This window comes from Nipponia nippon, unplaced genomic scaffold, assembly GCF_047370975.1.
Source record: "Nipponia nippon isolate SJK-2023a ecotype South Korea unplaced genomic scaffold, ASM4737097v1 scaffold_11, whole genome shotgun sequence".
Taxonomy (NCBI): Eukaryota; Metazoa; Chordata; class Aves; order Pelecaniformes; family Threskiornithidae; genus Nipponia; species Nipponia nippon.
Genome location: NW_028262302.1, coordinates 22,152,414 through 22,178,861, shown reverse-complemented (window position 1 = coordinate 22,178,861; position 26,448 = coordinate 22,152,414). Strand labels below are relative to the sequence as shown.

The 26,448-nt window shown below is 46.5% G+C and overlaps 1 protein-coding gene across 1 annotated transcript in view; it reads right to left on the bottom strand.

Moving 5' to 3' along the window:
• CEP170B (centrosomal protein 170B) overlaps positions 1-11,065 on the bottom strand; it is a 60,188-nt gene extending 49,123 nt beyond the window's left edge. The window contains exons 1-2 of the mRNA XM_087747882.1: positions 10,978-11,065; positions 9,327-9,462 (exon numbers count right to left, since the gene is read on the bottom strand). Coding sequence (XP_087604008.1) covers positions 9,327-9,446 — 120 coding nt within the window. The 5' untranslated portion in view covers positions 9,447-9,462; positions 10,978-11,065. The remainder of the gene's footprint in view (positions 1-9,326; positions 9,463-10,977) is intronic.
• Between the last annotated feature and the right edge of the window lie 15,383 nt (positions 11,066-26,448).

The following is a 26,448-nucleotide window of genomic DNA, read 5'->3' as shown; positions in this document are numbered from 1 at the left end:
CAGTCACACTTAACGTAAACAGCTCTTGTGTGCGGTGACAGCAACAACCCGGCAGCTGATGGTGCTTTTGTTCTCAGAAAGGAGCAGACTGCCTCAGTCCCACTTCCAAAGAAAAGACTAACCAGTTTCCGGACTGGTAACAGGCGAGAGCCCAAGAACAGTCCTAGAGAAGTCACTTCATCCCAGCAGGCCAGCGGTTTCTAATGCATGACCCGCTGAATCACAGAAAGTGATTTCAGAAGCCTGAGTCAACACGTGTTACAGAGCAGCCCATGGGTGCAGAGCTCCCAACAGTCTGCAACTCCGCTGGAAAGATTTTAGGCATCTATAAATTGAAAAGCTGCAATTAAGTTGAATGAATCACAAATATAAGAGGACTCCCTAGCTTAAATGCACACTTGCACTAAATCCTGAGCCTTGCTCATGATCAATCACAACCTCCAGAACAAAAGGCAAGACGGATCCATCTGTCAGGAGGGGACACAGGGGTCCAAGTAGAAAAAAAATATGAATTTCCTATAAAGTGTTAAAAAAAAACCCTGAAGTGCCTATATCCAGATGTCAAAAGCAGCAAATAACCAGTACACCCTAGCAGTTAATCTGTTTCACCAGAAAAGCACTCGCAACGGAGAGAGCAGCACTCCCAAGCTATGGCAAGGATCACTGAGATTCTGCTTGGATCCGAACAACAAAACCAGAACTGGAGCACCTCAGATTAGATTGAGAAGGGAAAAAGAAGGCAGGCAAGGGAGGTTTCCTCCTAAGCCCTAGTGATCTGCAGGCAAGAAATAAGGCTACGCTCCCAGGGGCTAGGAATGAAGGAAGAACACAGCGTTCTCACCGTGTCCCAACACTGGACCCATTACCAAATGAAAACAACTCTCGGGAAAACACAATGTGTGCTTTTCTGATTAACAACACTTACACTTCTCTGAAGGGAAAACATGGACACTGACTTGTTACTACACTAAGCTCACCCAGGGCTTGCATTTCCAGACATTCAAGTCACTTCCTAATATAAGGCTGTCCTGCGTCTCCATCATACTACCTACAATGCATCATGTTTTAAATATCTAGTAGACAAAATGCACATGCGGTATATATCTGAAGACAGAAGTATTTTATAGCTCTTCTTTCTACCAAGATCATATTAAACAGAGAGTCCAACTGACAGATAGGAGTGACACCTCTGGGTCTGCCAGTCCCATACCAGCACCAACATCTTGGATCATCAGTCTCCAATCAGACATGCAACCAGGCAGCTCGCTTGCCATTCTCAAAACTGCACACATCAAATCAGCAAAAGCCCCTGCTTAGCATGGGAGCAGCAAAAGCAGCTTCAACAGCACGCAGGAGTCTCCACAGAGGTACATATCATGCTGGCTATATGTGCTGCAGATACCCTACGGCTTTGTGTTTGGCGAAGGGTCTGATACATAGAACAAGGCACTCGGGATGAAACCACAAGCTGCAGATGCCAAGCAAAACCCACAGGGAAACATGACCTGCTTAGGAAGGCAGGAGGAGAAATACAGCCAGACAGCCTGCGTTTCCCCACAGGGCCAGGGAGCAGACGCAGCTCAGCTGTCTACATAGATACAGATGCTGCTTCTTCCCCAGGAGAATTACCATGGGCAAAAACCTACTGCTCGGGGTTGAGATTTGGACCTCAGCTCTGCCAGTGCCGCGAGGCATCGTGGTATTGGAGATAAAATAAACAAACGAGAACAGTTTCCTATTCCTCACTGCAGTCTGTTGTGCACGTCTGGCACAAGATAACTGCAGCATTCTGGTGGCAGCACGCAATAAACATTTGCTCAAATACTTTCCATAGTGAACAGGTTACATTCCTGCCAGTACTGCGCTCTGCACAACTGTCCCAGTAAGGAAATACAAACCTCTCCCAGCATCCCACTTTAGAAGGGAGACAAGCAAAGTCAACTTAAAAAAAAAAAAAAAACAAAACAGAAAACAAAAAAAAATCCCTTGCATTCTGGCCTGAAATACAATTTTTGCTCCTCAAAAGTAAAATCCCAGATAACATTTAATGACCGATATGAACACTGGGTCTCCCTCTTTCGCCATGATGCATTTCACAGTTGTGTATATTGGCCACTTCAGTACTTCTCCAGTATATCAGTGAACGCTCCATCCTGCCCCAGCCTGGTTGCAAGTGAGACACCCCCCAAAGAGGCAGCCTGATCGCTCCCAGGGGCATGTGCTGCCCGTTTCGAAATGACTCTGCCTAAGCAGACAAATGTCTCTTCAGCAGGTGTAGCCACCTCATCGTGAAGCTGGACTCACATTACAGCTCCCAAGCTGCAGAGGCTCCTGCCTCGAGCTTTGCTGCAGTCAAGATCATGGGTTTCGTGGATCTGTGGCAGGACCAGGGCCTGAGTATTCATGCAAAAAATAAGGCACTGAACAAAAGACAGAAATCCCCCAGGAAAATGAAACTGTAATCCCCACAGCTTGGCAAAGGGATTTGGAGGCTGGCACAGTTCCCATAACAACTTAAGCCGTTATTTTGGGGTAGAATGGGTTTTTGCTTGCTGGTTCCCCTTTCCCAAAGTGGAGCTCCAGTTTAAATGAGGCAGGGTCAGATCCTGACCTCAGGCAGGGAACATGCTGCCCACAGATGCACTGGCTTTCCCTTCGTTTTACATGGCCACCCAGGAGGCATGGAAAAGCATCATCTTACATGGGGTACAAGCCTGAATTTCTATAGCGCAGCTGAGCTGCATGCTCAGGCCTGGATCAGGATCTCAGACACAGAAGGGGTCCCCTTTTTCCCTGCCTGCTCCAGAGAGGGACAAACCCTCCCTCCACAGGCCAGGCTTCCACCACCCTGCTAGGGTACAGCCCTCTCTCCCCTAGTAACCACCTGCCTGCAGTGCCACCATCACCTCTCTCCCTACCCTGCCTCCAGCAATGAACTCCCCTCCCAGGTTTGCCAGTCCTGCCATGCCTCCAGCCTCCTCAACCCACATTTCATCAGACATCATAATCCTCCCATCAACTGCACATTAACAGAAAACAATGGGAGAGGCAAGAGCAAAAAAAACAACTCTAGGCCTGGAAATACGGGATGTGCATCCTTCCTCCCACAGCTGCTGCCCAGGCACCTGGAAACACTACCTGTCAAAAAGCAGAGCCTTCCCAAGGCTAGATCCTTTCCCTTCTGCCTGTAAGACACCTGCTTCCCTTGTGACACCTAATGAATGACTGTCTTGGGATCACTGCAATTACCAACGCCCAGGGACTAACTTAGGTGCTGGTTTACACCCTCTGGATAACTGCAGCAAAATAGCAGGAGTGGGGCACCACCCTGTCCCGACTACAGCTTCCCACTCCAGCCCCGCGCTTCCATGGGGAAGCAGGTCAGGACACAAAAGGCAGCAGATCTTCCCCATGGCTTCTACTGGGAGCTCCCAATACCTGAGTGATGGACAGATACCAATTCTGCACCGCACTGAATTCACCTAGAAGTATCAGGAAAAAGATAATCTACCAAGCTCGCACCATCTGCTTCCTCCCAGCATAATGCTGTAGACAAACTACACCACACCTATTCACCCTTGTTTATGTATACACGTACTAAACTGCATAGGAGAGACATCGTATTATCAAGTACGGCCTAGGGAAGGTAGGATACGTCAGGTCAATGAAATCTTAATTTGACCAGACGTCTCACACACACACAGAGTTCACCATCGCACTGTATTATTTGTGGAGTGCGCCATGCACCCCGCGTACCAAACATGGAACAGATCCTGCGGGGGAAAAATATCCGGTAAGGACACAGTAACAGATTGCATCTTCATGCCTGTGTACACAGGGGCAGAAGCAGGATTACACAGGCAATCTTCACGCTGGTATGTCGTAACTGCTCCGCAGTTATAAACACTTGACTTAGCAGCCATAAGAATTTTCCTTCAGTGCCTAGGACGTTTGTAATTCCCTAGCTTTTCACCAAAGCAAGCTAAAACAAGGGAAATGCCTATTCAAGCAGTATCAAGTAACCATTTATCTGATTCACTAGCAGAATGAACTTGTATGTTCAGCTCACAAGCCCCCTAGCACTTGAACTGCCTAATTGATACCATAAGCAGCATGCGATGTCCCATATGGACCAGTGACAGATGCTTGGCTAGTAGCTTTCACAGCTATCTGCTGACACCAGAATAAAAGCGACTCTTGAGCCCAGCTCAGGCCTAAGGGAGATGCTGCTCAGCAGTCAGGTCCTGTAATGCACGCTTTCCCCACACTAAACAGCTTCTGCCCTATATCCACCACCCTCCACTCTCCTGCTGCTCCTCCTCTCGCTCTGCACATGACAGACTCCTTGTTGTGCCTCCCTGCTCAGCCAAGTCTTAATCTCCTGGTGAAGCTTTATAGAGTAGAAATCCAACAACTAAATGCAAAGATTTGGCCTCTGGCTTCCTGAAACACAGGTCAAGAGGTGGAGTAAGCACTCTGGAAGTATCATTATACTCTTGGCTTGTCTTCGCATTTTCCTCGACAGCTGCATTGACCACTGTCTGAGTCAGGATGCCAGGCTTGATGCACCTTGATCTAATCTAGTGCAGTTGCTCTTACATCTAAACCCCAGCATTGCGCATCCCTGCACTTAGTTCCTTTGCCCAACCTGCAACAGTTCTGTTCTCCAATCCATCCCCTCACCAACCTCACTCCCAGATGAAACCAGATTTGAGACAAGAGTATCAAGCAAGGCCCTGCTGACCACATGCAAACTCCAACTTTTTTCCAAAGGTTTGGAACTTGGTCAAACACATTTAGATTGGGGGGGGGTGGGGGGGGGGTGTTAAAAAAAAAAAAATAATCACCTCTGACCTAGGTATTCACTCTTGAAAAGCGTCACCCACCAGCACTACAACGCTAGAACTTCAAAGAACAGGTTAAACATACTTTTAAATAGTTCACATGAAGAAAACAGCATTTTTCTCACAGTTGCTCGCAGCAAAGACCGAAGAAGGGAGCTGATTGTGTCCAGAACACACTGCCTAAAACAGATGCCTGGAAAATAAACTCTCATCCCAAACAGTTACGAAGTTTAGCAGAGTTATAAGCAATTGAAAACAGTGTCTCCAGATAAGAAGTGTCAAGCTGTCTTAAAAGGCACACAGGACAAAGGCATAAAACACAAAAAAATGCCATCTGCACCTACTCCTGCTGTAACTCACACTCACGTGTACAACCTCATCCGGCGCAGGACCACAGCATGCCCAAATCATCACTCTAAAAAGACAGAAATACTCAAGGGAGCACTGGTTAAACATTTGCTTTCCCAAATTTTCCAATAAACATCTCTCTCACAAACAAAAACAGGGAAATCATTAGTCTGCTTTCCCTTCTGTTAAATATTTGCATTTAGCAAAAATGCAAAAGAGGCTTTGTTTAGGGGCAGAGGGGAAGATTTTAAGGGTTAAGTGAAAATTTTGAGTTTGCAGAATGTTTGTCCCCTGAGTAAATACCCATCACATTAAGCAAATGATCAAAGCTGATAAAAATAGCAACTGCATTTCCCAAGAAGAAGGCGGGGGGAGAATTACTCTGTTCAAGATGGTCCAAAAACCCTCTTATTCTTTGTTAAAAGTAAACCTTTTCAGAGAATTACTTCCTACCACTACCAAGCTTCACAGAAAAAAAACCAAAACCACACTAGTGCAAGTTAGTGAAGGTCTAGATTTCCACACTCCTGCTGTTTGTTCACTGTTACCTGAAGGGAGCAAGTGAGACTGTTGAAGAAATCAAGCACTGTTCTTCAGAAAAATGGCAGATCTGAGCCCTTGACTCTGCGTAACAACACTGTGCATGCCAAGCTGCGCTACATGGCATTTTCACCCATGCATTAACATTCAAACCCAATGTAAATCTCACGTTTACTTGTACTAGAAGCTTTACAGTGCTGCAAAAACATTTAAAATATTTCTAATCCTCTTAGTAGGTATAGAAGATTTCAAGGCAGATTATGTTTCCGCACTATCAAACCTACTTAATTTTAAGCTTAAAGACTGTTTTTCTTCACCTCTTTGTTAACCAGAAAGCAAATCTAGTACCTGTATCAAATAAGTAAACACAGGCAGAACTAAAGCTTGATTGTTTGGTGACAAAGCCATCATTTTTTGCTGTTTAGGGATCTGATACCTTGAGACACGTTCCAAGAAAATACCAGAAGACACTCCTAAAAGAATAAAATGAGAAAGGCAAGACTGCAAGGTCTCCAGGACAAGGGTTATCACTGTGTCATATGTTTGCACGCCATCTAATACACACAGTCTTAACAGGGAACCACAAACCGTATCACGATGAAATCACTAAGCAGTAACAGTCTTGCAGACAAAAAAACACCGACCAGGTCATCCAGTCCATTCCCCAGACACTGCCAGTCTGCTCCCAGTTGCGCACTTCAAAGGATTTAATGCCAGTATCTTGAAATATATAAGCAAAATAACTGTGCAGTGAATATACTGTTTCAGGGTCAGTACCACGGCAATACTACAGGTGCGAACACTGTCACAACAGCTCTGTCCATCTGCTCCGATAACTGCCCTGCTTCTTAAGCTTTCCCCAAGACAAATGATTGTGCCAGTCTGCACAACGATTTTGTGACACGGACAGTCACAGTAGGAGAAAAGTCTATTTTTAGATCTCATCCTCCATCTGCTCACACACAACTTTACTTGAATATCAAGTCTCTGTTCACAGTCTCTCTTCCGCACTGAGTCTTATTACAATCATCTCGTTTGGAGCCCAAGGTAGCTCTGGAAGACATCTTTATAAGCAAATGGCTAGGAAAATGACGTGCCATGCTGTTCAAAATAAGACCTTACATGTGATCCTAGAAAAAGTTTTATTACTGGAGATAGTAGACTAATATGTTTATTAAGGGTCACATGTAACTCACTCCATGAACATACGCAGCTGGCTTCTATAGACAATCTGGAGCCTTCATTCCGGTGAAATAACAAAAACTTCCTTTAATACCACCACCACCTACGAGCTCCCAAATACAATTGCTTCAAACTCACAGATCATAGAATCATAAAATCGTGAAGGTTGGAAAAGACCCTTAAGATCATTGAGTCCAACCGTTAACCTAGCACTGCCAAGTCCACCACTAAACCATGTCCTCAAGCACCACGTCTACCCATCTTTTAAATACCTTCAGGGATGGAGGCTCAACCACTTCCCTGGGCAGCCTGTTCCAGGGCCTGACTACCCTTTCGGTGAAGAAGTTTTTCCTAATATCCAACCTAAACTTCCCCTGGCGCAGCTTGAGGCCGTTTCCTCTTGTCCTATCACTTGTTACTTGGGAGAAGAGACCGACCCCCACCTGGCTCCAGCCTCCTTTCAGGTAGTTGTAGAGAGCAATAAGGTCTCCCCTCAGCCTCCTCTTCTCCAGACTAAACAACCCCAGCTCCCTCAACCGCTCCTCTTAAGACTTGTGCTCCAGACCCTTCACCAACTTCATTGCTCTTCTTTGGACATGCTCCAGCACCTCAATGTCCTTCTTGTAGTGAGGGGCCCAAAACCAAACACAGTACTCGAGGTGCGGCCTCGCCAGTGCCGAGTACAGGGGCACTATCACCTCCCTGGTCCTGGCCAGATACTGCTGGCTCCTCCAGTAATCCCAATTCATTTACCTTGCAGAAAAGAGCATGGCAAATGTAGAGCATCACAAGGTTGGTAGTCTACACGGAACACTGATAAGCCAGCTCAGACTTGCATGAAATACTCCATGTGCTACAGAGTGGCTCACAATCCACGCTGCCCAGTTAGCCCCATAAATAACCAGAGAAACAAGCAATGCATTTTAAGTGTGACTGGTATTTGGGTACTTTTGTTTTAGGGTGCACAACTTGAGACGTGATTCTCAGAGTGCTGAACCCTGGCAGTAAAAAAAAACTCAAGTACCTTCAAAAGGCATTAAGATGGGCACCCTAAAACTCAGGCTGCTTTTGGAAACCAAGGCTACTGTGTATGTTTTCTCCCTTCAAGTCATGAGGGAACACATTTTTAATGTCTCACCTTTACATGCCTCACCAGTCAGACACGTAGAAACATGAAATAAAAGACAGTGTGATTCACAGGAAAACCCAAACAAACTATCTGCTGTCAAACAGGAGTATGCTTCAGACTCTACCACTGCAGCACAGCCATACCATTCACTGCCAGCTAGCAGAGCGGCACGAACACTGCAAGCCCTCCTTTTGCAGACACTAACATTTTATTACAGCTAGACAACACCCTGCCATCCAAACACACCTCGTACAAGAACTTCTACCCCCCTGAACAGACCTCCAGCTAACACATCATACAAAATCCCTGCAGTAACTACAAACACAGCCTGCCTGGTGGAACATCAGCAAAGCATTTAGGACATAACTACAGGGGAAGGAGTCCCTGTTGTGCAGCTTCCTAATTTTGCCACCAACAGGCACATTTGTCACCTTTGTAAAGGGGCAAAAGGGGGACAGGCAGCAGTCTAACATTTTTTTGCATTTAAGTACTCATGGCATGGGTCTAGCACAAACGCTAATTTAATTCTGAGCTTCTACAAATTCCTGAGCTAAACTGCTCCTGTCAAAAGCTCTTTGCAAGATTCCAGCTCCATTTGTTTGGAGTGACGTCCATTACATTATGCTGTCAAACATCAGACCACAGTCAACACTTCAGACACGTTGGATTAGGTCCAGCAAAGACACACACTAGTATGGGAAGCACTAATAGAAGCTGCAAGTTTGCCCCAGTAACACAATTACTTTGGGAAGAGGCCACCACCTTACTCATCCCACCAAAACAGCTAGAGTTTCTCTGCTAAACATGAGTATTTCCAACCATGATAAAAAAAACCTAAGTGAGACTTACAAGCACTGACAATTTAATCAAACTTAAAGGGAAAAACAGGCAAACAAAAAAACCCTGCCCCCATTCAAATCACACATACTAGTAAACAGTGCATGTATTAAAAGCTAGAAAAAACAGCAGCATAATCGCATATCAGGACAGAATGGTATGTCTTTGCTTACTACTTCCAGTAGCATCAAGATAGTTAATCTATTTGATTAATCTCCCACGACTACAGCTCCTATCTATCTGATGACATGGCAATTTGAAAGAAACCTCACTTGCACTTTCACAAACATATCAAGCCTTCGTGGGAACCGCACACTCAACATAAAAAAGGAAGTTCCTTTTCAAAGATGTCATTCAAAGAAAGCATGCAACACCTCTACAGACCCCCAGCGTTGCATTCACATCTTCTGCATCTTCAGAAGAAATAACAAAAAAAGCCATGTTACCTGGAGCATCAGTTCACAGTCATCTCTGCCAACAAATATCATCTCCCGAGGGAGCCGATGGCGAATGCCAGTGCTGCTCACCAAGAACCACGAAGTCACGCTCATTTTGGCACTTGGCATTTAACCTTTATACATCCTAAACACAAAAAAACACAACACGCAGTGAGCTATTAATGAAGTAAGTACACCAGTGCATAGCTGCAGTTCCCAAATTTCCCTGTGCCATGGGACCCAGCGCTGCCTCTTTCACTTTGTGTTCATGTCTTAAACGTCTCGTGGCAACAAGCAGTTGTGAAGCGTGTGCCAGGATCTGCTGCCCATGTGCCATGTGTAGGAGCTCTGCGGCCCTGGAAATATTCCCACAGCAAAGTAAGACCAAGAGTCTGAAGAAAGGATTGTTTAAAAAATGAAGCATGCAGCTGAACCCAATCAATGAAATGATGAAATACCGGGGGGGGGGGGGGGAGACATCTTTTCCAGAACATTTCCTCATCGCTAGCACTGTGCACAAATCACAGCTCGAACTTCCCCCGTCATCAAAGGTCTGGACCAGCACATCAGTAAGGTGACATAACCTAGCTCACATAAGCTCTCACGGTACACTCCCAGGAGCATTTACACCGGTGCTGGGAGGAGAACAGCCTCCCTATTGCTCACCCCACTTCCACACTGATGTAAGTTGGGAGCCCACAAATCCCTCCTTCCTCCCTCACTGCATGAGCTGGTCCAAAACCCAAACCCCGCTGCTACCCCAGGACAGGAACCACAGGCAGCAGCTCCCACCGGAGGGTTTCGGGGTTCACCGCCCCCCTCTCCCCGGCGACAGGCAGCTGTAAGCCGGGAGGGCAGCAGCGGCGCGCAGCACTTATCGGGAACTCTCCCAGCCACACCTGTTTGTTGTCGCTGCTACAGCCCGGCTGCAGGCAGCCTGTTCCTGCGGCCCCTCCTCCTCCCTCTCCCACAATATCGCATTTTCCTCTCCCTGGCTGAAGGAAAATAAAGTGGCACACATCAGGCCTTCCCCTCACCCACCTCCCGGGGTCGAAGCTGCATTCCTAAATGCACCGAGGGAAGCAGATCTCAATTTTACCGGGGCTGCGCCGCGCTCCCCGGCCTCCCCGCCGGCCTGCCCGGCCCCAGCGGCCGCGGGGAAGCGCAGGTGACCCCCGCGGGGAGGAGGACCGGCCTCCCCCGGCAAGGCGCAGGCCTGGGGGGGGGGACGAGGAGAGACCGCACGCCCCGCCGCCCCCTCTGTGGCTGCTGACACGGCAAACCGCTCCGGAGAGCCGGCGGTACGGGCTTCCCCGCCCGTGTCGCGACATGCGAGCGGCCCCGCCGCCCGGCCCTGCCGGGGAAACGCCGCCTCCCCGACAAAGCGCCCGGCGAGGGCAGCCGGGAGCCGCCGGCCGAGCCCCGCGGCCGCCTCGCACCGCCCCGAGCCGGGCTGCGGGGCTGCCGCCGGGGCCGGCCCCCCTCCTCAGGACCGCGGCCGGGCGGCGCTCGCCGCTGAGGGGAGGGCGGGCAGCCCCGGCCGGAGCCGCCGCGGCGGCCCAGGTGCGGTGCGGTGCGGGGCTCCCCCACCCCGCGGGGCCGGCCCTTTGTCTGCCGGGGCCCGGCTCCCCCCCGCCCCAGCCCGCCCCCGCCGCCCTACCTGCTGCGGCCCTCGGCGCGGTGGCAGGCCGGGCGCCGCGCCCCGCCAGCCGGCTCTGCCTGCCCCGCGGGCCGCTCCCGGCGCCCGCCCCGCCCCGCCCCCGCGCGCGGCAGGTTCTCGACGTCAGGAAGGCGGCTCCAACCGCCGGGCCCGGCCGCGGCCCTGCCCGGGCCCAGCGCCCCGGCACCCCCGGCCTCGGCACCCCCGGCCCCGGCACCCCCCGGGCCCATCGCCCCGGTACCCCCGGCCCCGGCACCCCCGGGGCCCATCGCCCCGGCACCCCCCGCCCCGGCACCCCCCGCTCCGGCTCCGTGGCCGGGGCTGGCCCTCCGGGGGCCCGGCACCTGAAGGGCAGGTGTGACAGAGGCTGAGGGGGTTTCTGGGTCATGGCTCCTCGGTGCAGTAACAGCCGTGCCCTGGTTCAGCATCCCTCGTGTCAGGCGCTCCGAGGGGCTCCCTGAGCACAAGTGGAGCCTCGCAACACCCCTCTGATGTGGTTGCGGCTGTCCCCGACCTTGGGAGGCCCAACAGGCAAGCCCGGGGTGCTGGGATGGGAGATGCTGCCTCCGCTAGCCACTGGAGCCAGCTCCGGCCTCTTCTCCCACCCAAGATGTAACACCAGCCTCCTTTCACACCTGAGTCCCACCACCAGCCTCTTCTCCCTCACCTTCCATCAGGCTCCAGGGAGTAGGTTGGCATCCATCTCCACATGAACCCCTCAAGTCCCCTTGCAGGGCAGTACCTGAAGGTGGTTGACAGGACTGAATTAACCTCAAGGATGTGGGCATGGAATAGGAGCCTGAAATGGGTGCTGTGAAAGGACATGCCATTTTATGGGTTCTTTTTTCTTTCTTTTTCAGGAAATTCCTGAAGAGCAGTAAGTGTGGAGAGCAATAACCACTTTTTTCCCTGTTGAGAGGAAAACTCAGTATCGTGATAAGGGATCCAACTATTTGGCGATGCAAAAGCTTTTTCGAGAGCCCCCAGCTCCTGCAGAAGTCAGGGGAGCTGCAAACAGCAGCAGCAGCTATGCACTGGTTCCCTGGCTCCAGCTGGCACAGACTGCTAAGGAAAGGCTATGGGAAGACAAGAAGTTCATAGTGATGTTTGCCCAGGCTCCTATTCCAGACAGAAGAGATGTCTTTGCATTTATATGCTGTACATTTGGTTTTGAGTATTGTTTCTGACTCACCTGCAGGAGCTTCCCTAGGTGTCTTCAGTGCTGTCTTTTAGAATTTTGGCTCAGGATGTAATAATGTCTCATGGCATGGAAACCATAGGTCCAGTACGCCGCTCATGGGGGACAGTCCTACAGCAGCATCACTCTGTGGACTTACTCCTGGCCTACAGCTTCCAGTCAGGCTAATGTCACTGCAGCCCAGAGAGCAGCGGGACCCGTCCCCCGGGAACGGTGGTGGGGAGGGTCATCCACTGCAAGGCTGGAGAGCCAGGCAGGATGAAGGAAAACAGCATTTCTTCTTTTCCTTCCTCTTTCTGAAGAGCAGTAGGACTTTGTTATTATTTGATTAATAGTATTATTGCCTTCTTTAATCAACATTTGACTTCTTCCCTGGCAAATACATCATGCCCCAGGGTGTTTTCAAGGTGTGATTATCTTCAAAGGCTTCAAAGCTGGCTGAGGCTGCAGCATCTGTGCTTTATTGGAGTGCTCTTGCTATCTCCTCGGAGCGGAGCACCACACCCTTGCAGCGCGCCATGTCCCTCGGACACCAGGCAGGAGGACAGGATGAGCAGCTGCCACTTCTGGGGTGCTTTAAAGGCTTTTGCATTGAGCGCTGCCGTAAAGTAGCAGAAATCCTTTATAAATAAAAATGGACTTCCACCATATTTGCCAGTTTGTCCTGTCATTGAGTAATGTTTTATTATTGATTTAACTGACCTATAGCTTAAGTTTTTGTAAATATTATTCACTTCTTTCTGAACCACATCTGTTTACTGGAGAGGCTGCTCTGTGAACAGATCTGTAGAGCATCTATAGTGCTGTAAGGAAGTAGGATAATTTACTTCTTTATACAAGCCTGCCATCTAGGCAAATCTTTGTTATAAGTTACTGTAAAAAGGTTAGTGTTTGCTTTAGTCTCTCTTTAAGCCCAGTTTTACCGTTTGTTTATACATGTGTATTTATCTGAGCAGTTAGTACTTCACTATTTATAGAGAAAAAAAATAGTTCCTGTTCCCACCACGTGTCTTCTGACCTGATTGAAGATGCAGTTTAGGCCAATACACTGAGCCTGGCTGAATGCTGCATTACAGCCTCTTTATTTTATTCCAGTGATCTTGAGGGAATAAAAAAGCTAGTAAGTGGAGTACTTCCTTCTCCTTTCTCGTCAGCCTTCCCAAAGCGGTGTGTGAGCACTGGGGGCTGCAGAATAGCCTGGTGCTACATGTCATCTTCAAATCCCAGGCAGAGAGTGCCTCTGTGGGAAAGAGGAGCCGTTGCACTGCCGTACTTTGATTTTTATTTTTTTGTCCTATTGGAACAAGCCCCATTGGCAGCCACTGCAACCCGTAGGCTGCTGTAGTTTACACTGCAGGCTGACCAAACACACAACTGCCATTGAAAATATAATACTATAGAAGTGTCTTAAAACCATCTCTTCCCTCAGGGATGAGGGGAGACCTGCGAGAGACCTCAAGAAGTTGGGTGCAGCTGCACAATGCAGCTCACACTAAGAAGGTGCTTATCATGGAAATCTCTCTTCGTTCATCTACAGCACTGTCACCCTCAGCTACAAGGGACATGCCCACGGCTGTAGTAACCTGCCCGACCCAGGTGGCAGGAGGTTCATTGTACCGTACATTGTGCAGGTGCAGAGCAAGGACCGGTCCCTGTCCCAAAGCACTCATATTCCCAGGAAACAACAGGTCTGAAGGGGAGATAAAATGTCCAGGCCGAAGAATAACAGCAGGTCACGGGGCTATAGGAAAGCCAGATTTCTGTTTCCAGAGCTGTTGAATCAGGTCATCTACTCGACTGAAACACCTTTTGTCTGACACCCTGAACCCACAGCTATCACAGCGTGGAGCAGAACCACTTCAGATCCCTGCTTCCAAACAAAGAACCCACCATCCCCAGAGGAGCTGAACTAAATCAAACTTTTTCTGCCAGGCTCTGATGTAAGGGGGATTTTTGACAGACTTCCCAAACGTGAACCGTCTTGCAGCATCTTGCTGCAGAGGAGGTTTCTGTTCCAGACTGGCCATAGCCTGGTCCAGATATCCCATGTGGCTCCACCCCTGAAGGGCAGTTTTCCCTGTGCATGAGCTAAGGGAGAGAAATAATTTGGGTTATTGCTTAGAAATTCACATGACGAGTAGTTTATAAGGAAAGGTGTGCAGGACTGCTGGGTGAACTCTGCCTGATTAACCTGTCACAGGCTGGCTGAAATCCAGCGTGCGCAGCTGCATGCATGTATATTCGCAGACACGTGTGCAGCTCGTGAATTCCTGACTGCTTTGCATCAAAGAGACTGTAGAAGTAGTCGTCAGGCACTATGCTCCAAGATTATTTATTTCATTTGCTCTTTGCTAACTTACTTTGAGATGCATCAGGAGAGGTTCACAAGTAGGTCACGCAGGGTTTCTTAACACCCTTCTGCACTCAGATGAATTCTGCTCCCCAGTGATGACTTTCTTTCCCAGAAAGCCAAAATTGCAGCCAGGCCAGTTCTTCAGGCCCCGCTGCAAGGAGCTGCATACGCTCCCGGTGTACACCTGCAGCGTTCTCGCTTTAGATCAGGATTTCTGCGTTGATTTTTAATACGAGCAGGAAAGATCTGTGGACTTTTGCAAGAGGACACTGCAGGTCTGAACCTGTGTCTTTTATAGAGCTAATGGTGCTATTGCCTGCCAACAGAAAGTGTGGGATTGAGCCCTTTCCTACAGAGCCTGAGACCAAAGCTTTTCATCACTGGTTCTGGGTATCAGCATGAGCCGGATGATCATAAAATGCAAATAATCCCCCTTCTGAATATGTGCTTGGTAAGTGCCATTTGGAAAATATTTCCCTTGATGTTTTTTGTTTCTTGTTGATTGATTGATTTTTAAATGACTAGGTACTTGTCAAGAGTATGGATGTTTATCTTAATTTTAGTTAGACTGGTGTAACAACGTTGCTGAACTGAGTTTGGACCAGCAAAAGCAATCTGCCCCTCCTCTCTGTCCAAGCATCAATCTTTCACTCTGCCCAATATCTCAGTTGTGCTGGTTGCCAACATTCCCGTCTCCTGTACAGCCGGGAACAGGCCCCAGTCCTGCCTAGTCAACTGGAAAACAATGAGACCATTCATGTGCACGGTTATTCACTTGCATAAATGTTTGCAGAGATACAGTCTGACTGGGACAGGCCTCTGTCATTTGGATGGTTCTACAAGATGAATTTTTACAAGACTAGTATTTTTAACCCATTTTTAACCAGCTATAGAGACAGACTCTTAGCTGGAGTGTAGTAGCATTGCACAAAATGGCTTCATTCTAGCGTCCTTGTTTTCTACCAGCTAGAGAGTTTTTCCTGTATTTTTTTACCCACAACATGGTCCCATGTATCAACATGACATTTAATTTTACTACTATGGAATTTACTAAAATAAAACCCTATATGTGTTAACGCTTCTTTTCAGAATGTGCAGTATGGCCTTCTCCAGTCATCCTCTTTTATTCCCCTGCTATGCCACAGAAATTATTTTCTTTTTATTATGTAGCCTAAATTGTAGAGCTATTTTTAATTTATGACCCTCATAACTCGAGGGGGGGCAGGAAGAAATATCAATGCAATAAAAGAGTGGAGCTGGTGTAGTGTGAACATTGTCAGAATGTCTCATCTAGGATTTGTGTGGTATAAAACTTTGCTGAAAAAATTAAAAACGTATGCTTAACTGATCTCGTATTTGGCATTTTTAATTAGTAAAAGCTCAGCAATGATGATGTCGTGCTGTCTGATGAGATTAGGTCAGATGATACATGGTTGTATGGTGTGGCATCTTAAATAGGAATCACCTTATGGCAAGTCGGAGCTATTTCGATATCACATTTAAAGAAATAGCTTCTCGGGGAAAGTTGATTGGTTTCATAAGAGAAGCAGCAGGGTTTTGAGCACTCCTGTGTGCAAGAATGGGAATAACAGGCAGCATGAGATCATCTCTATTTCAGTTTTTTTCCTCTTATTCATTCAATTAATTTTTGTGAATGTGCATATTTCTTATGAGAAAGGTGCAAGCCTCAGACAGAAAACATGATTTCACATGGCCTGGAGAATCCAATGCAACATGCATGGCCAGAGGGCTGTACTTTGCCCTCCAAACCGTGAGCAAATTCCTTCTCCCATTCCTCTGTGGTTGTTATTGTAATGTTAAGGCAAGAATATTTGGTTGAATACCAGAGATGCAAGATTTCCTTAAGCAGTTTTGCTCCAGTAACCACCTCTGTTTTTCTTTTCCTTCCTTTTACCCTAGTACTCCGCTTGTGCACTTAAGCGTTTTCAGACCCAGCCCAAGGTTCCCTTTGGGAGTACATTCGCTGCAGCTGATGTCCTAAGGGTTTGCTTGTTCCGCAGGCGCTTTATGGAACGCTTCCCATTGGATCAATTTCAGGCCTTTCTAGGAAAATCCTCTTGATATTTAGTTCACTGGTGCCATTTGATTGATATTCATGAAGTGGATGAAAATCCTAGTTCGAATTTAAAGACCAGTTTACACTAAAGGAAACTGAAATTGTCATTCAACAGGAGCTCACTGGTTTATGAACTGCACAAAGTTACTCCTTGTCTGAGACTTATTAAGACAAGACTCAGCAACGGGTGAATGAGAACTCATGAAAAAGAAGCCATTCCTGTATGTTTTGATCAAATTAATGTACTTTACTGGAAATCCAAGACTGCTGAACTTTCTTTGCTGGCCTTATAAATAAGGCAAATAAAGAAGGGAGATTTTAGGTTACAGTAGACAGTTGCATCTCTAGAGGAATCATTACTATTGCCTCTGTAGCCAAGTGTTTGCTCTGCTGACCGATACTAGATCATACCATTCCAGTTTAATGAAAATGTCAGTTCTGATTGAAACTGTCTTCTTGGTTTCTTGCATTCTATTGCATTATAATTTTTGCCTGCAAGATGAAAAGCTTTGATGAAATATTTAACAGATACGTTTAAAAAAAAAAATCAGAGTTCCTTTTAAATTGAAGGATATGTCTACAGTAACATCCAGTGTAGAGGTGAAGGCCTTACGGGAAGAAAAGGTTCATAATTTACTGACCTGCAGGGAATAATTTACTAAAGCAATTGGAGATTCACCCATTTGCTGTCCTGTGAAGTTAAAACCATATTCCACTGTGTTGATGTTCAGCGATGTTCTTCCTTCACTTGAGAATGGTGTGGAAGAACATTATGAATATGGATGAAAAGGTCAGCAGTGTCAGAACGAGCCAGCCTGCTTCGATGGGGTCAACTGTAGGGGCAGCTTTAGTAATTTATAGCATACAAGTCATCAGTTGGAGATTTATATGCTTGCCAAGCATTTTAAAAGAACTCATCAGAGCAGTATTTATTCATTTTGGGGAAACAGTTGGATTAGCAGCACCATAGGAGAATAAAAACCACTAGAAGGAGACCAGCAGAGCAGTATTTTCAAGATGGAGTAGTAGGGAATTCGTTACATGCCAATTCTTAAAAGTTTCAGGATACTTTGGGTTAATCTTTAGTCAGCAGGTGCATGAGCTCCCGTGTGTTCCACATTCATTAAATCGTCTTAAAACCCTACAAAATATGCCTGTTAGCTAACTGCACACACATGCTTGCTGCTGTCCTTCTCACCACAAATTTTATAAGTAGAAGCTCCATCCGTTTCAGGTAAACGGAGTGATCCCAACTGACACAAGCCCTCAGGTAAGCTGGACACAGATCATTGTATCATTTCAACACTCCTGGCAAGTCTCAAGTTGCAGGGTATTTCCATGCTGTCGAAATTAACTCCCAAAAATGAGTTGTGGGAAGGTGAGATAATTGATTGAGGAAGGTGAAGTGACATCTGAAGAAGAACCAGAGGTACCACAGTGTCGGTTGTCTGCTGAGCATGAAGTAAGTGCATACTTCTTACATACACAGGCTGCTTTGTTTAAATTATCCAGAAGAAACTCAGAATATCTCTCACCTCCACCAAATTTCACTATTTTGCAGTATTTTTCGAGATGAATAAAATTCTGGGCCCTTTCAGTACCTATACCTGCAGGATGGATGCCTGCTGGGAGATAACACCACCATCCGACTGCCATTGTTAATATCAGCTTCAATGTTTGGAGGTGAATTGCATTTTCTGCAGGAAAAGCTTTAGCAGAAACAACTCTGAACTGATCGCATTTGGCCGCTGCAGGCAGAAGGGCCATGTTGTAGCTCACTGGCCAGATCTAGTATCAGAGGGCATAGGAGGTCTCAGAGGAGGGTTCAGGCATCAGCTTTGGCTGGTGCCTCTCCTTTCCCTGGGGCACAGCAGATTTGTGCAGGTTTCCCCTTTTTCAACAGCTTGTGTCCATGGCACCAGTTCCAGAGGGAAACGGAGGCAGATAACACCAGCAAGCAGTGCCTCTAGGAAAAGACAGTGACTGTAACACCAGTCACTGCTGGTCACACCTGCCCAACAGCTGAGTACTTAGGGATGAGAACGGATTACACTACTAAATCTCACTAAGGGACTGTGGCCATCCTTTTTTGCACTGGGACATGCAGAATACCTTCTACATCACATCACAGGGCAGAGCTTTCTCCATGGCACATCACCATCTCAGTCATGTCTAGCTTCATTTTGCCTTTCCCACTAGCTGCTACAGGTCAAATTTCTTCTCTTAGGATCTTGAAAAAACATCCTAGAGCTTTCCACCCACTCACCATGAATTGAATTTAAATACAGAGACATTTCATTAGCAGTGTATTTTATCTTATTCTCTCATTCATTCTCAAGGGTTATTTTCCCCACTATACATTAGACATTGCTCAGTACCTGAGCCTGCATATGCATCAGCTCAAATGCATCGTGGAGAACGGAGGAGCCAACACAGCAAAGAGGTTCTCCAAGTAGTGTGGTTGAGACTGGCTGGTCAGGAAAAAACAAGCGTAAAAGAAAATGCAAGGAGAGCAAGAAAAAGGCTGAGAACTGTACACCTAGGTGTTGTATAAGACTGAGAGTAGGTGGGACATGAGAGTTGTCCCACTTTGCAGCTATTTTCCCTCCTGCCATCTTTGGTACCCAAGTAGACTGCAAGCGTTTTGAATCAGGGACTGCCTTTAATACTTCGTTTGTACTATGCATTGAGCTTCTCAGCACTCCTCTAATACAAATAATCATTCAACAGAAGCTAATGTATACCTGGCAAGGTTGAAAACCAGATCCCTTTGGGACCCTAGGTAAACTGGAGATAACATCTTATTAGAATTTAACTGTGAAGACAATGAAGTGAGGAGAGGAGAGATGGTGGTATAGTTGATGACGTGGTCTTTAATTTCTTTCTTTGATGGACTGGTAATAGCTGAGCAGAAAAAAAACTAACTCGGCAACATCTTTTACTGAAATGATCATATTTATAACAAGTCATCTTATTAACACAAGGAGAAGATGAAAAGGCAATTCTCCAGTGGTAGTTTGACTGGTCCTATGATCTATTGTTCAGGCATAAGCTGATTGCTCGGGACATGTCTGGACAAGGAGAGGAGCTGAGGTTAACCACGCTCTGCGGAGAGCTCGCTGTGCCCTTTCACAGTGAATTCAGCAAACTTTATGCAAATGTCTTTTGCAAGTACTTGAAGGGAGGAAAAAAACCAATACAATACTGTCCTGGTAGCACAAAAGGACTTTTGAAATTTCCAGTTAATACTTAAAAGCATTTTGAACTCTGACTAGTGTATTGGCCAATTATTTGCCAGGTTTCTTTGTTCCACCCTGCAGGATAAAAAGTCATGCAGAAATATGGCTTAGGCTTACTCACCCCTACAGATCAGCCTTTGCAAACAAAAATGGGCACAATTGCTTTTAAAGAGGTGACATATCCTGCTTTAAAGCAAAAAAAAAACCACTCAAAATAGCTATCTTTTAAAATATGCTTTTTATTTTTCCTTAAAGAAAAGGGTGATGGAGTTGGAGGATGAGAGCGACAGTATCATTCCTACTGTGCCACAGAGCCCCACGCACAGTGAGTAGGAGGAGAGGCACTGCACTGGTGGGGCCGGGGCGCTCCCAAGGCAGGAGCCCTCTGAGCAGGAGAAACACAGCCCCCTCCCCGCTGCCCCGCTCACGGCAGCTTGAGCCCAAGAGCGTCCAGGAAGAGAGAAGTCTACCTGATGTAACATAACCCACGTGAAGGGATGTCGGTACCTTCAGAGCCCTTAATCACAAGATCAGGTCATAGATCGTAGATGTTAACAGCGGCAGCGATGATGTCATTGGCCATTGGGCACTTCCTCACAGTGCACTTTCGTAGCTCTGTGCCATTTCTGTGCTGTGCTATCAGAGTTAAGACATTTTTCTTCCGCGTCTGCACTACAGCTGGTTAATTTTTTACATTAGAAGCACTTAGAGCAAATGGTGCCTAGAAACCAGCTTTTAAAAACATTGTATTAAAGATGCCTGCTGTTGTAAAATAAATTTAAGAATGTCATTGGCTTAAGAAAAGTACTGTGCTGCCTTTCAGACTAATTTAAAACTTGAATTGCAGCCATTTTTAGCTTTAACAAAATCAATAAGACTGTATGCTTTGTCAGTCATTGCCCATTTCAATCTTTGAAGTCATTTTGGCAGGCAGTAGTAAAGATACTAGAGAAGTTGTGGATGACCCCTCCCTGGAAGTGTTTAAGGCCAGGTTGGACAGGGCTTTGAGCAACCTGGCCTAGTGGAAGGTGTCCCTGCCTATAGCAGGGGGGTTGGAACTAGATGATCTTCAAGGTCCCTTCCAACCCAAACTATTCTACGATTCTATACCAACATCCTGGGAGGTTGAGTTCACGCTGAAGATCCTTCAGGATTTCAGTGGGATATTCATATTGCTGCAGTCTTGAACAATCAGGTCCTAAATCGGTCACAAGTACATTAAATAGAACAGGGCAATAAGCTGGCATTTGGCTCTAGTTTATATTTAAGATGATGGTCGCTTCAAAAGCACTTGCATCACTAGAAGGAAATGGTAAAATTGTTGATGACGATGTGAAAAAGACTGAGGTGTTCAATAAATATTTTTGTTCTGAATTTGGAAACAAGAAGAATCATGCACTGATGTCATGAGGACAATGTACTTTCCATCCCATTAGTAACCAAGGAGGCTATTAAACAGCATTACTAGAGATAAACATTATTACCTTAACAGGTCCAGACAACTAGCACCCTCACGAATGAAATGAATTGGCTCAAGGGACCTCTGACCCACTCCCACTTAATCTTGGAGGACTGCAAATGTTTTAGAGGACTGGAGAAATGCTGCATTTTGGGCGAATCATTAAAAAAAATATCACTAGTGCAATCAAAGTAATTCTAAGCCAGTAAGCTTAGCAATTCTGGGCAAAGTAATGAAATACCAGTATAGAAGTCAGCAAATAAAGAATGTCAGTGGAAATAATAGGGGTCAACACGATTTACAGTGAAAAAGTCTTGGGAAAGAAACTTGATTTTTTCTTTTCCTTAAATTATTGGTTTGGTTGATAACAGCTGCTAAATAGATGTAAGATATTTGCCTTTTGTAGATTGCTTGATCATTTGCAATACTCTCATTATAAATTACCACAATAACTAATAACATTAAAGAGTCAGGTAAGTGACTTAAGAACCGACAAACTGGCAAGTCTTAAGTAAAATACAGACTTTGGTAAAGACTCAGCAAGAAACAGAAGTGTAACCAGGTCCTGATAGTGCAGCCAGCATCACCCGGCTGCTTTTTCTAAGGTGAGTGCTTTGTGCAGTTTGTGTAAAACTGACTCCAGTTAAAAAAATGGGGATGTCACAGTTTATAGGAGTGCCAACTGAAGCTGGTTTTGTACCACTCCCTCCTCTGCAACTGCCTGTGAAAAAATATCATTGTATAACTGGGCTGCAGTTGGTCCCTCTGGGTGTAAGAAATCCAGAGCGTGTGCGGGACAGGGGCTCAGCCCTGGGGCCTCTCTGCTGGCCGTGGCAGAAGGGACGAGTGCTGTGGTCAGATGCAGAAGCAAGTCGATCTGAACCGCTGCACTTCAGTGCCGGTGCAGAGCCCCCAGATTCCCCTCTGACCATCTTGGATCAGGAGATCGCCCGCTGGCCGGAGACAGGCCATGTCCTCTCATGCATCGCTCCTGGAAACCTCCCAGCCCTGTCTGCTGCAGTCCGTCTTCATGGACTCACAAGAGTGCGAGAGGCTCGGCATTTGGGATTCTGGTCTTCGGTCACCAAAACGGTTGTGCTGGGAATATTTAGCACAGCTGAGTGCTTCGTCCGTGTTCTGACTGCTTTCGCTGGACAGTGTAAAAATAAAAAGCTGAGAAGTGAACATGGAGATGTTAACATCCTTACACAGTGAGATTTCACATCCCTGAGAAGTTATGCTCCAAATTTCTCTTCTGGGGGAGGATGAAGGGCAGGACAGGCTTTGAACACCCTTGTCTAGCACGAATAGATCCCTCAAAATCAATTTACGTTAGCAGAGGGTCCAAATGCTTGCATTTATTCTGCTCCGTGTAATTACTGCTCTTGCCTCCTGGTAATAATTTTACTATCCATGAAGAATTACAAAGCCATTAACCTGGAAGAGAAAAAGAAAAAGCAGGGGCATGTGGGGAAGACTTTGAACACCAAATTCATTCACCAGTTAGAAACAAAAGTGCATGTTCAGAAGGTTAATTAACAAAAAGTCTGTCTCAAGGCAACTTCTGCTTACTACTAATGGATACCATGAAAATTCATAAGTTCGCTGCTCCCAACGGGAGGATTTGCTGACTGCAAACTGCTGTGTGGGACTGCACCTCTCTGCTCCTTCATGATGGAAAGGTGGGGGTGGTCAGAAAAGCCCCTCGTTCAATAGAAGGGGTAAACCCCTGCTGACTTCAGCAAGGCAAGTTTTTACACACTGTGTCCTTGTCTGTCAGACACACGTTGCCCCGTGCTCAGGGAAAGGTTTAAACTGCAGTCTTTGCTATTTGAAGGGAAACTTAAAGCTCTTGACCTAAAATTAGCACTGCCAGCTGCGTTTCGGGCAGCACACCAGCTTTTACTTTGCTCTTAACACAAGGCAGGATGGTCCAGGCTACAAAGGCTCCCGATGCCCTGGGGACCTGCTCCCACCAAGGGCAGCCACACGCAGGCAGAGCAGGCAGAGCCAGTCCGTGATGAGCAAGAGACCCAAGAGCTCACACACGCTCTGGGAAGCAACAGCTTTCCTGGGAATGGCTGCACACCGTCAGGCCAGGGGCCACCTGGCAGCAGTGATTCTCTGGCCACAGCCAAAATGAATTCCTGGAGAAAAATGCAAAAATACCTACTTGTCCTGGGTATCCCCCAGCTGCCAGCCATTTGCAGCTCAGGGCCTTCCTGAGGTCCGTGTGGTTTCTGCTGCTAAACACCCTTCTGCGAATCTGCCCAGCCTCTTCTTGAACTCAGGGTAATTTTTATCATTTGCAATATAATGTTGCACCAAAGAGATATAAGGCACATGGGGCCACGTTTTGCCTTATTTTACCAGGGCACAGTGGGCTCCCCGGTACCAGTGGAGGCAGAGGGGATTTAGGACACCTGTATTTGAAGGGCTCACTGCATTTGAAGGCTGTTCTAGATCAGCTTGCACTGAATTTTCCTTCAGGCCTTTATGCAGTTACTGTGATTTCTTGGCACTGAGCGCTAATGATTCACCTGAGTTGAGTCATGCACAAGGCGATGTGGCTCTGGAAGGCTTCCCACTGCAATTGCTGTGCTCAGCAAGTCCATGAGGTGAATACAAAGGATCTTGCAACTGCTAAGCCTTCTAGGGAAAAGGAGAGGCTTAAAAGAAGTTCAGCAGTTGCCTGCACTGATCACAACTGTAGAATTTAAAAATCAAGCTTAGCTCCTTTGCTGGAGAAAACCAGCTTTCTGGATATCTAAGACTCGAAGGAAGAGGGCATAGCTAGAATGCTGGGTTTGGGGGACAGGGGTGGATGTTGGGAAGGTAGGGTGGGTTTCCACAAAAATGACAGAAGCCAAGGAGCCAAAGAGCAACACAGAAGTGACTCCAGAGCCCACCCTCCTGCATCAGGCATGGGGCAAACAGCGTAGTCGGAGGGATGGGTAAAAACCCGGTTAGAAAGACAAAAGGCAGAGAGATGCAAAGAAAGCAGCAGAGATGCAGCATCACTCAACATCTAGGGAGCAAAGCAGCGGTCAGTGCTGCAGGTGGCATTACCTATTAAAACAGAGTGGAAGAAACTCCGGTGTTCACCAGCACTCGATCCAACACCTGTTTCGATCGGCAGCTAAGCCGCTGCTCTTTTCAGCAGGGTGTGATTGGACATGGCAGGGGGTTGCAAGATTTTGCATAAGGCTGGACGAGAAACTCTGGCAACACCTCCCCTCGCCACTGTTAAGCAGCAGCTCTACAATCTAGATCAAGTAGTATTAAGAGACTTTATATTGACCAAATGACACATCATTTGGCCCCACCTGTGCCTATTCATGATATGCATTAGTTGCAATGCCTCTTCTGTCCATACTGTCCTACTGAAACCACTGCCTGTATAAACTGAATGTTGCCTGTGTGCTCTCAAGGTGGGATTGCAGTAAGTTACCCAGAGGATATGGGAACAAGGCAGGGCAGGAGGTGAGCAATCAGGCCTGCAAGTCCATGGGCAAATATTCATACACAGTTACATGCCCAATGCATAGACCCACCCCAGCTGCAGATGGGAGGGCATCAGTCCACAAAACTCAGCAATCTGTGATGCAGTTAGCACCTTGAACAGGCAAAATCCAGAGTGGCCTTGACGATGTGGACATTTCTGGTTTGGCTTTCACGATCTGTGTTGCTTGAACATGTTTATCTTGCGTCTGGCTCCATGACCTGATGAAATCACAAGTCAGCAAAAGAAGTAAGCTCAAAATTATGATGTATGCCTAGCAGTTCTCTTTAAGGTATTGAAAGTTTGCCTATAAAAAGCTATGCATGTTTTCCCCAGAGCCACCTGCCTTGCCTAGTAGATATGCCCAGTACCTCCCAGTAGATGGGGCTTTACTCAGTTACTTGTAGTTTTACCACAAGAAACATTTATTTTGAAATTTGACATGCCAAGCACCTGCCTTAGATGGAATTTACTTAAGTTTCTTGATGCCACTGAAGATGGCTTTCTGGAAATCCTGCTTTGTCGTGCCTTGAAATAGTGTAAAAGTAGACATGGACAGGAAGCCTGAGGTGTAAGGACTGGGCCATGTTCAGATGCTCTGGGTTCATCCAGGTGCTGTTTTGCTCCTTTATAATCATAGAGTCATTTAGGTTGGAAAAGACCCTTAAGATCACCGAGTTTGCTCTGAAGACTCAGGCAATGGGAAATGGCAGGTGAAGGAACATAGGTGGCAACTTGGCCGTCTCCATTTGGTCATATGTCAGTGTGTCAGAGTGAGGAAGACGGGTCAGATGTGGAAGAGAGGCAGGCGTGAAGACCAAGCTCCTGCCAGATCTCACCATCTTGTGGAAACACAGCACATTGCTAGAGTTTCCAAAGAGAGTGGGTTGCCAGCATTTCTTTTCCCTTCTAGTCTTTCTTAGAAATAACTAAAAAGAAACTTGGCTTCAGTTCTGGGCCTGAGGCAAAGAGAGGCTGGAGGGGTTTAACCCAAATGACTAAGCCTTAAACAGAATATAACTAAGTGAAAATGGGTTTATGAGAGGAAGTTAGAAGTAGCACTGCCAACCTCACCTATAAGAGGTATTATGTCAACTGAGCTCAACGTTTTGTGGTTTCAGTCGTCTCCAAGATTTGTAATAGGCTGTGAGCTTGTTCCTTCATATATTTGATCGCATCAAGAGATATTCGTATTTAGAAAATAATTTGGAGAGTGTCTAAATGAAATAAGGGATTTTAAGATTGCCTTGTGTATAATGGACTTTCTAAGTTCCTGCTTTTGCTGTGATTCCTTCAGCTGTTTCAACACTGATTCTCTACAGGGCAGCACATGAATACCACAATGATTGGCTTTAAATACAAATATATAAATATTTGTATATAGTGTGTCCTTAATCAAAGGAAAACCCCAATCTTAAAGAATCTTTGAGAATGTGAACTTTATTTTTTGAAAGCTAAATAAACTTATTGTAATGCAGCCCACCAGCGTAAGGGTGCCCACCTTCTAGCCATCTTTCCTTCCAAAAATAAATAAAAGAACTATCACAGTCCCTTTTATACTGAAAACTGTGCCTCCGTGAAGGAGGGAGATGGGTGAGGAATTGTCTCTTATAGTGATACCAGTATAGTTAAAGAGGTAGAAA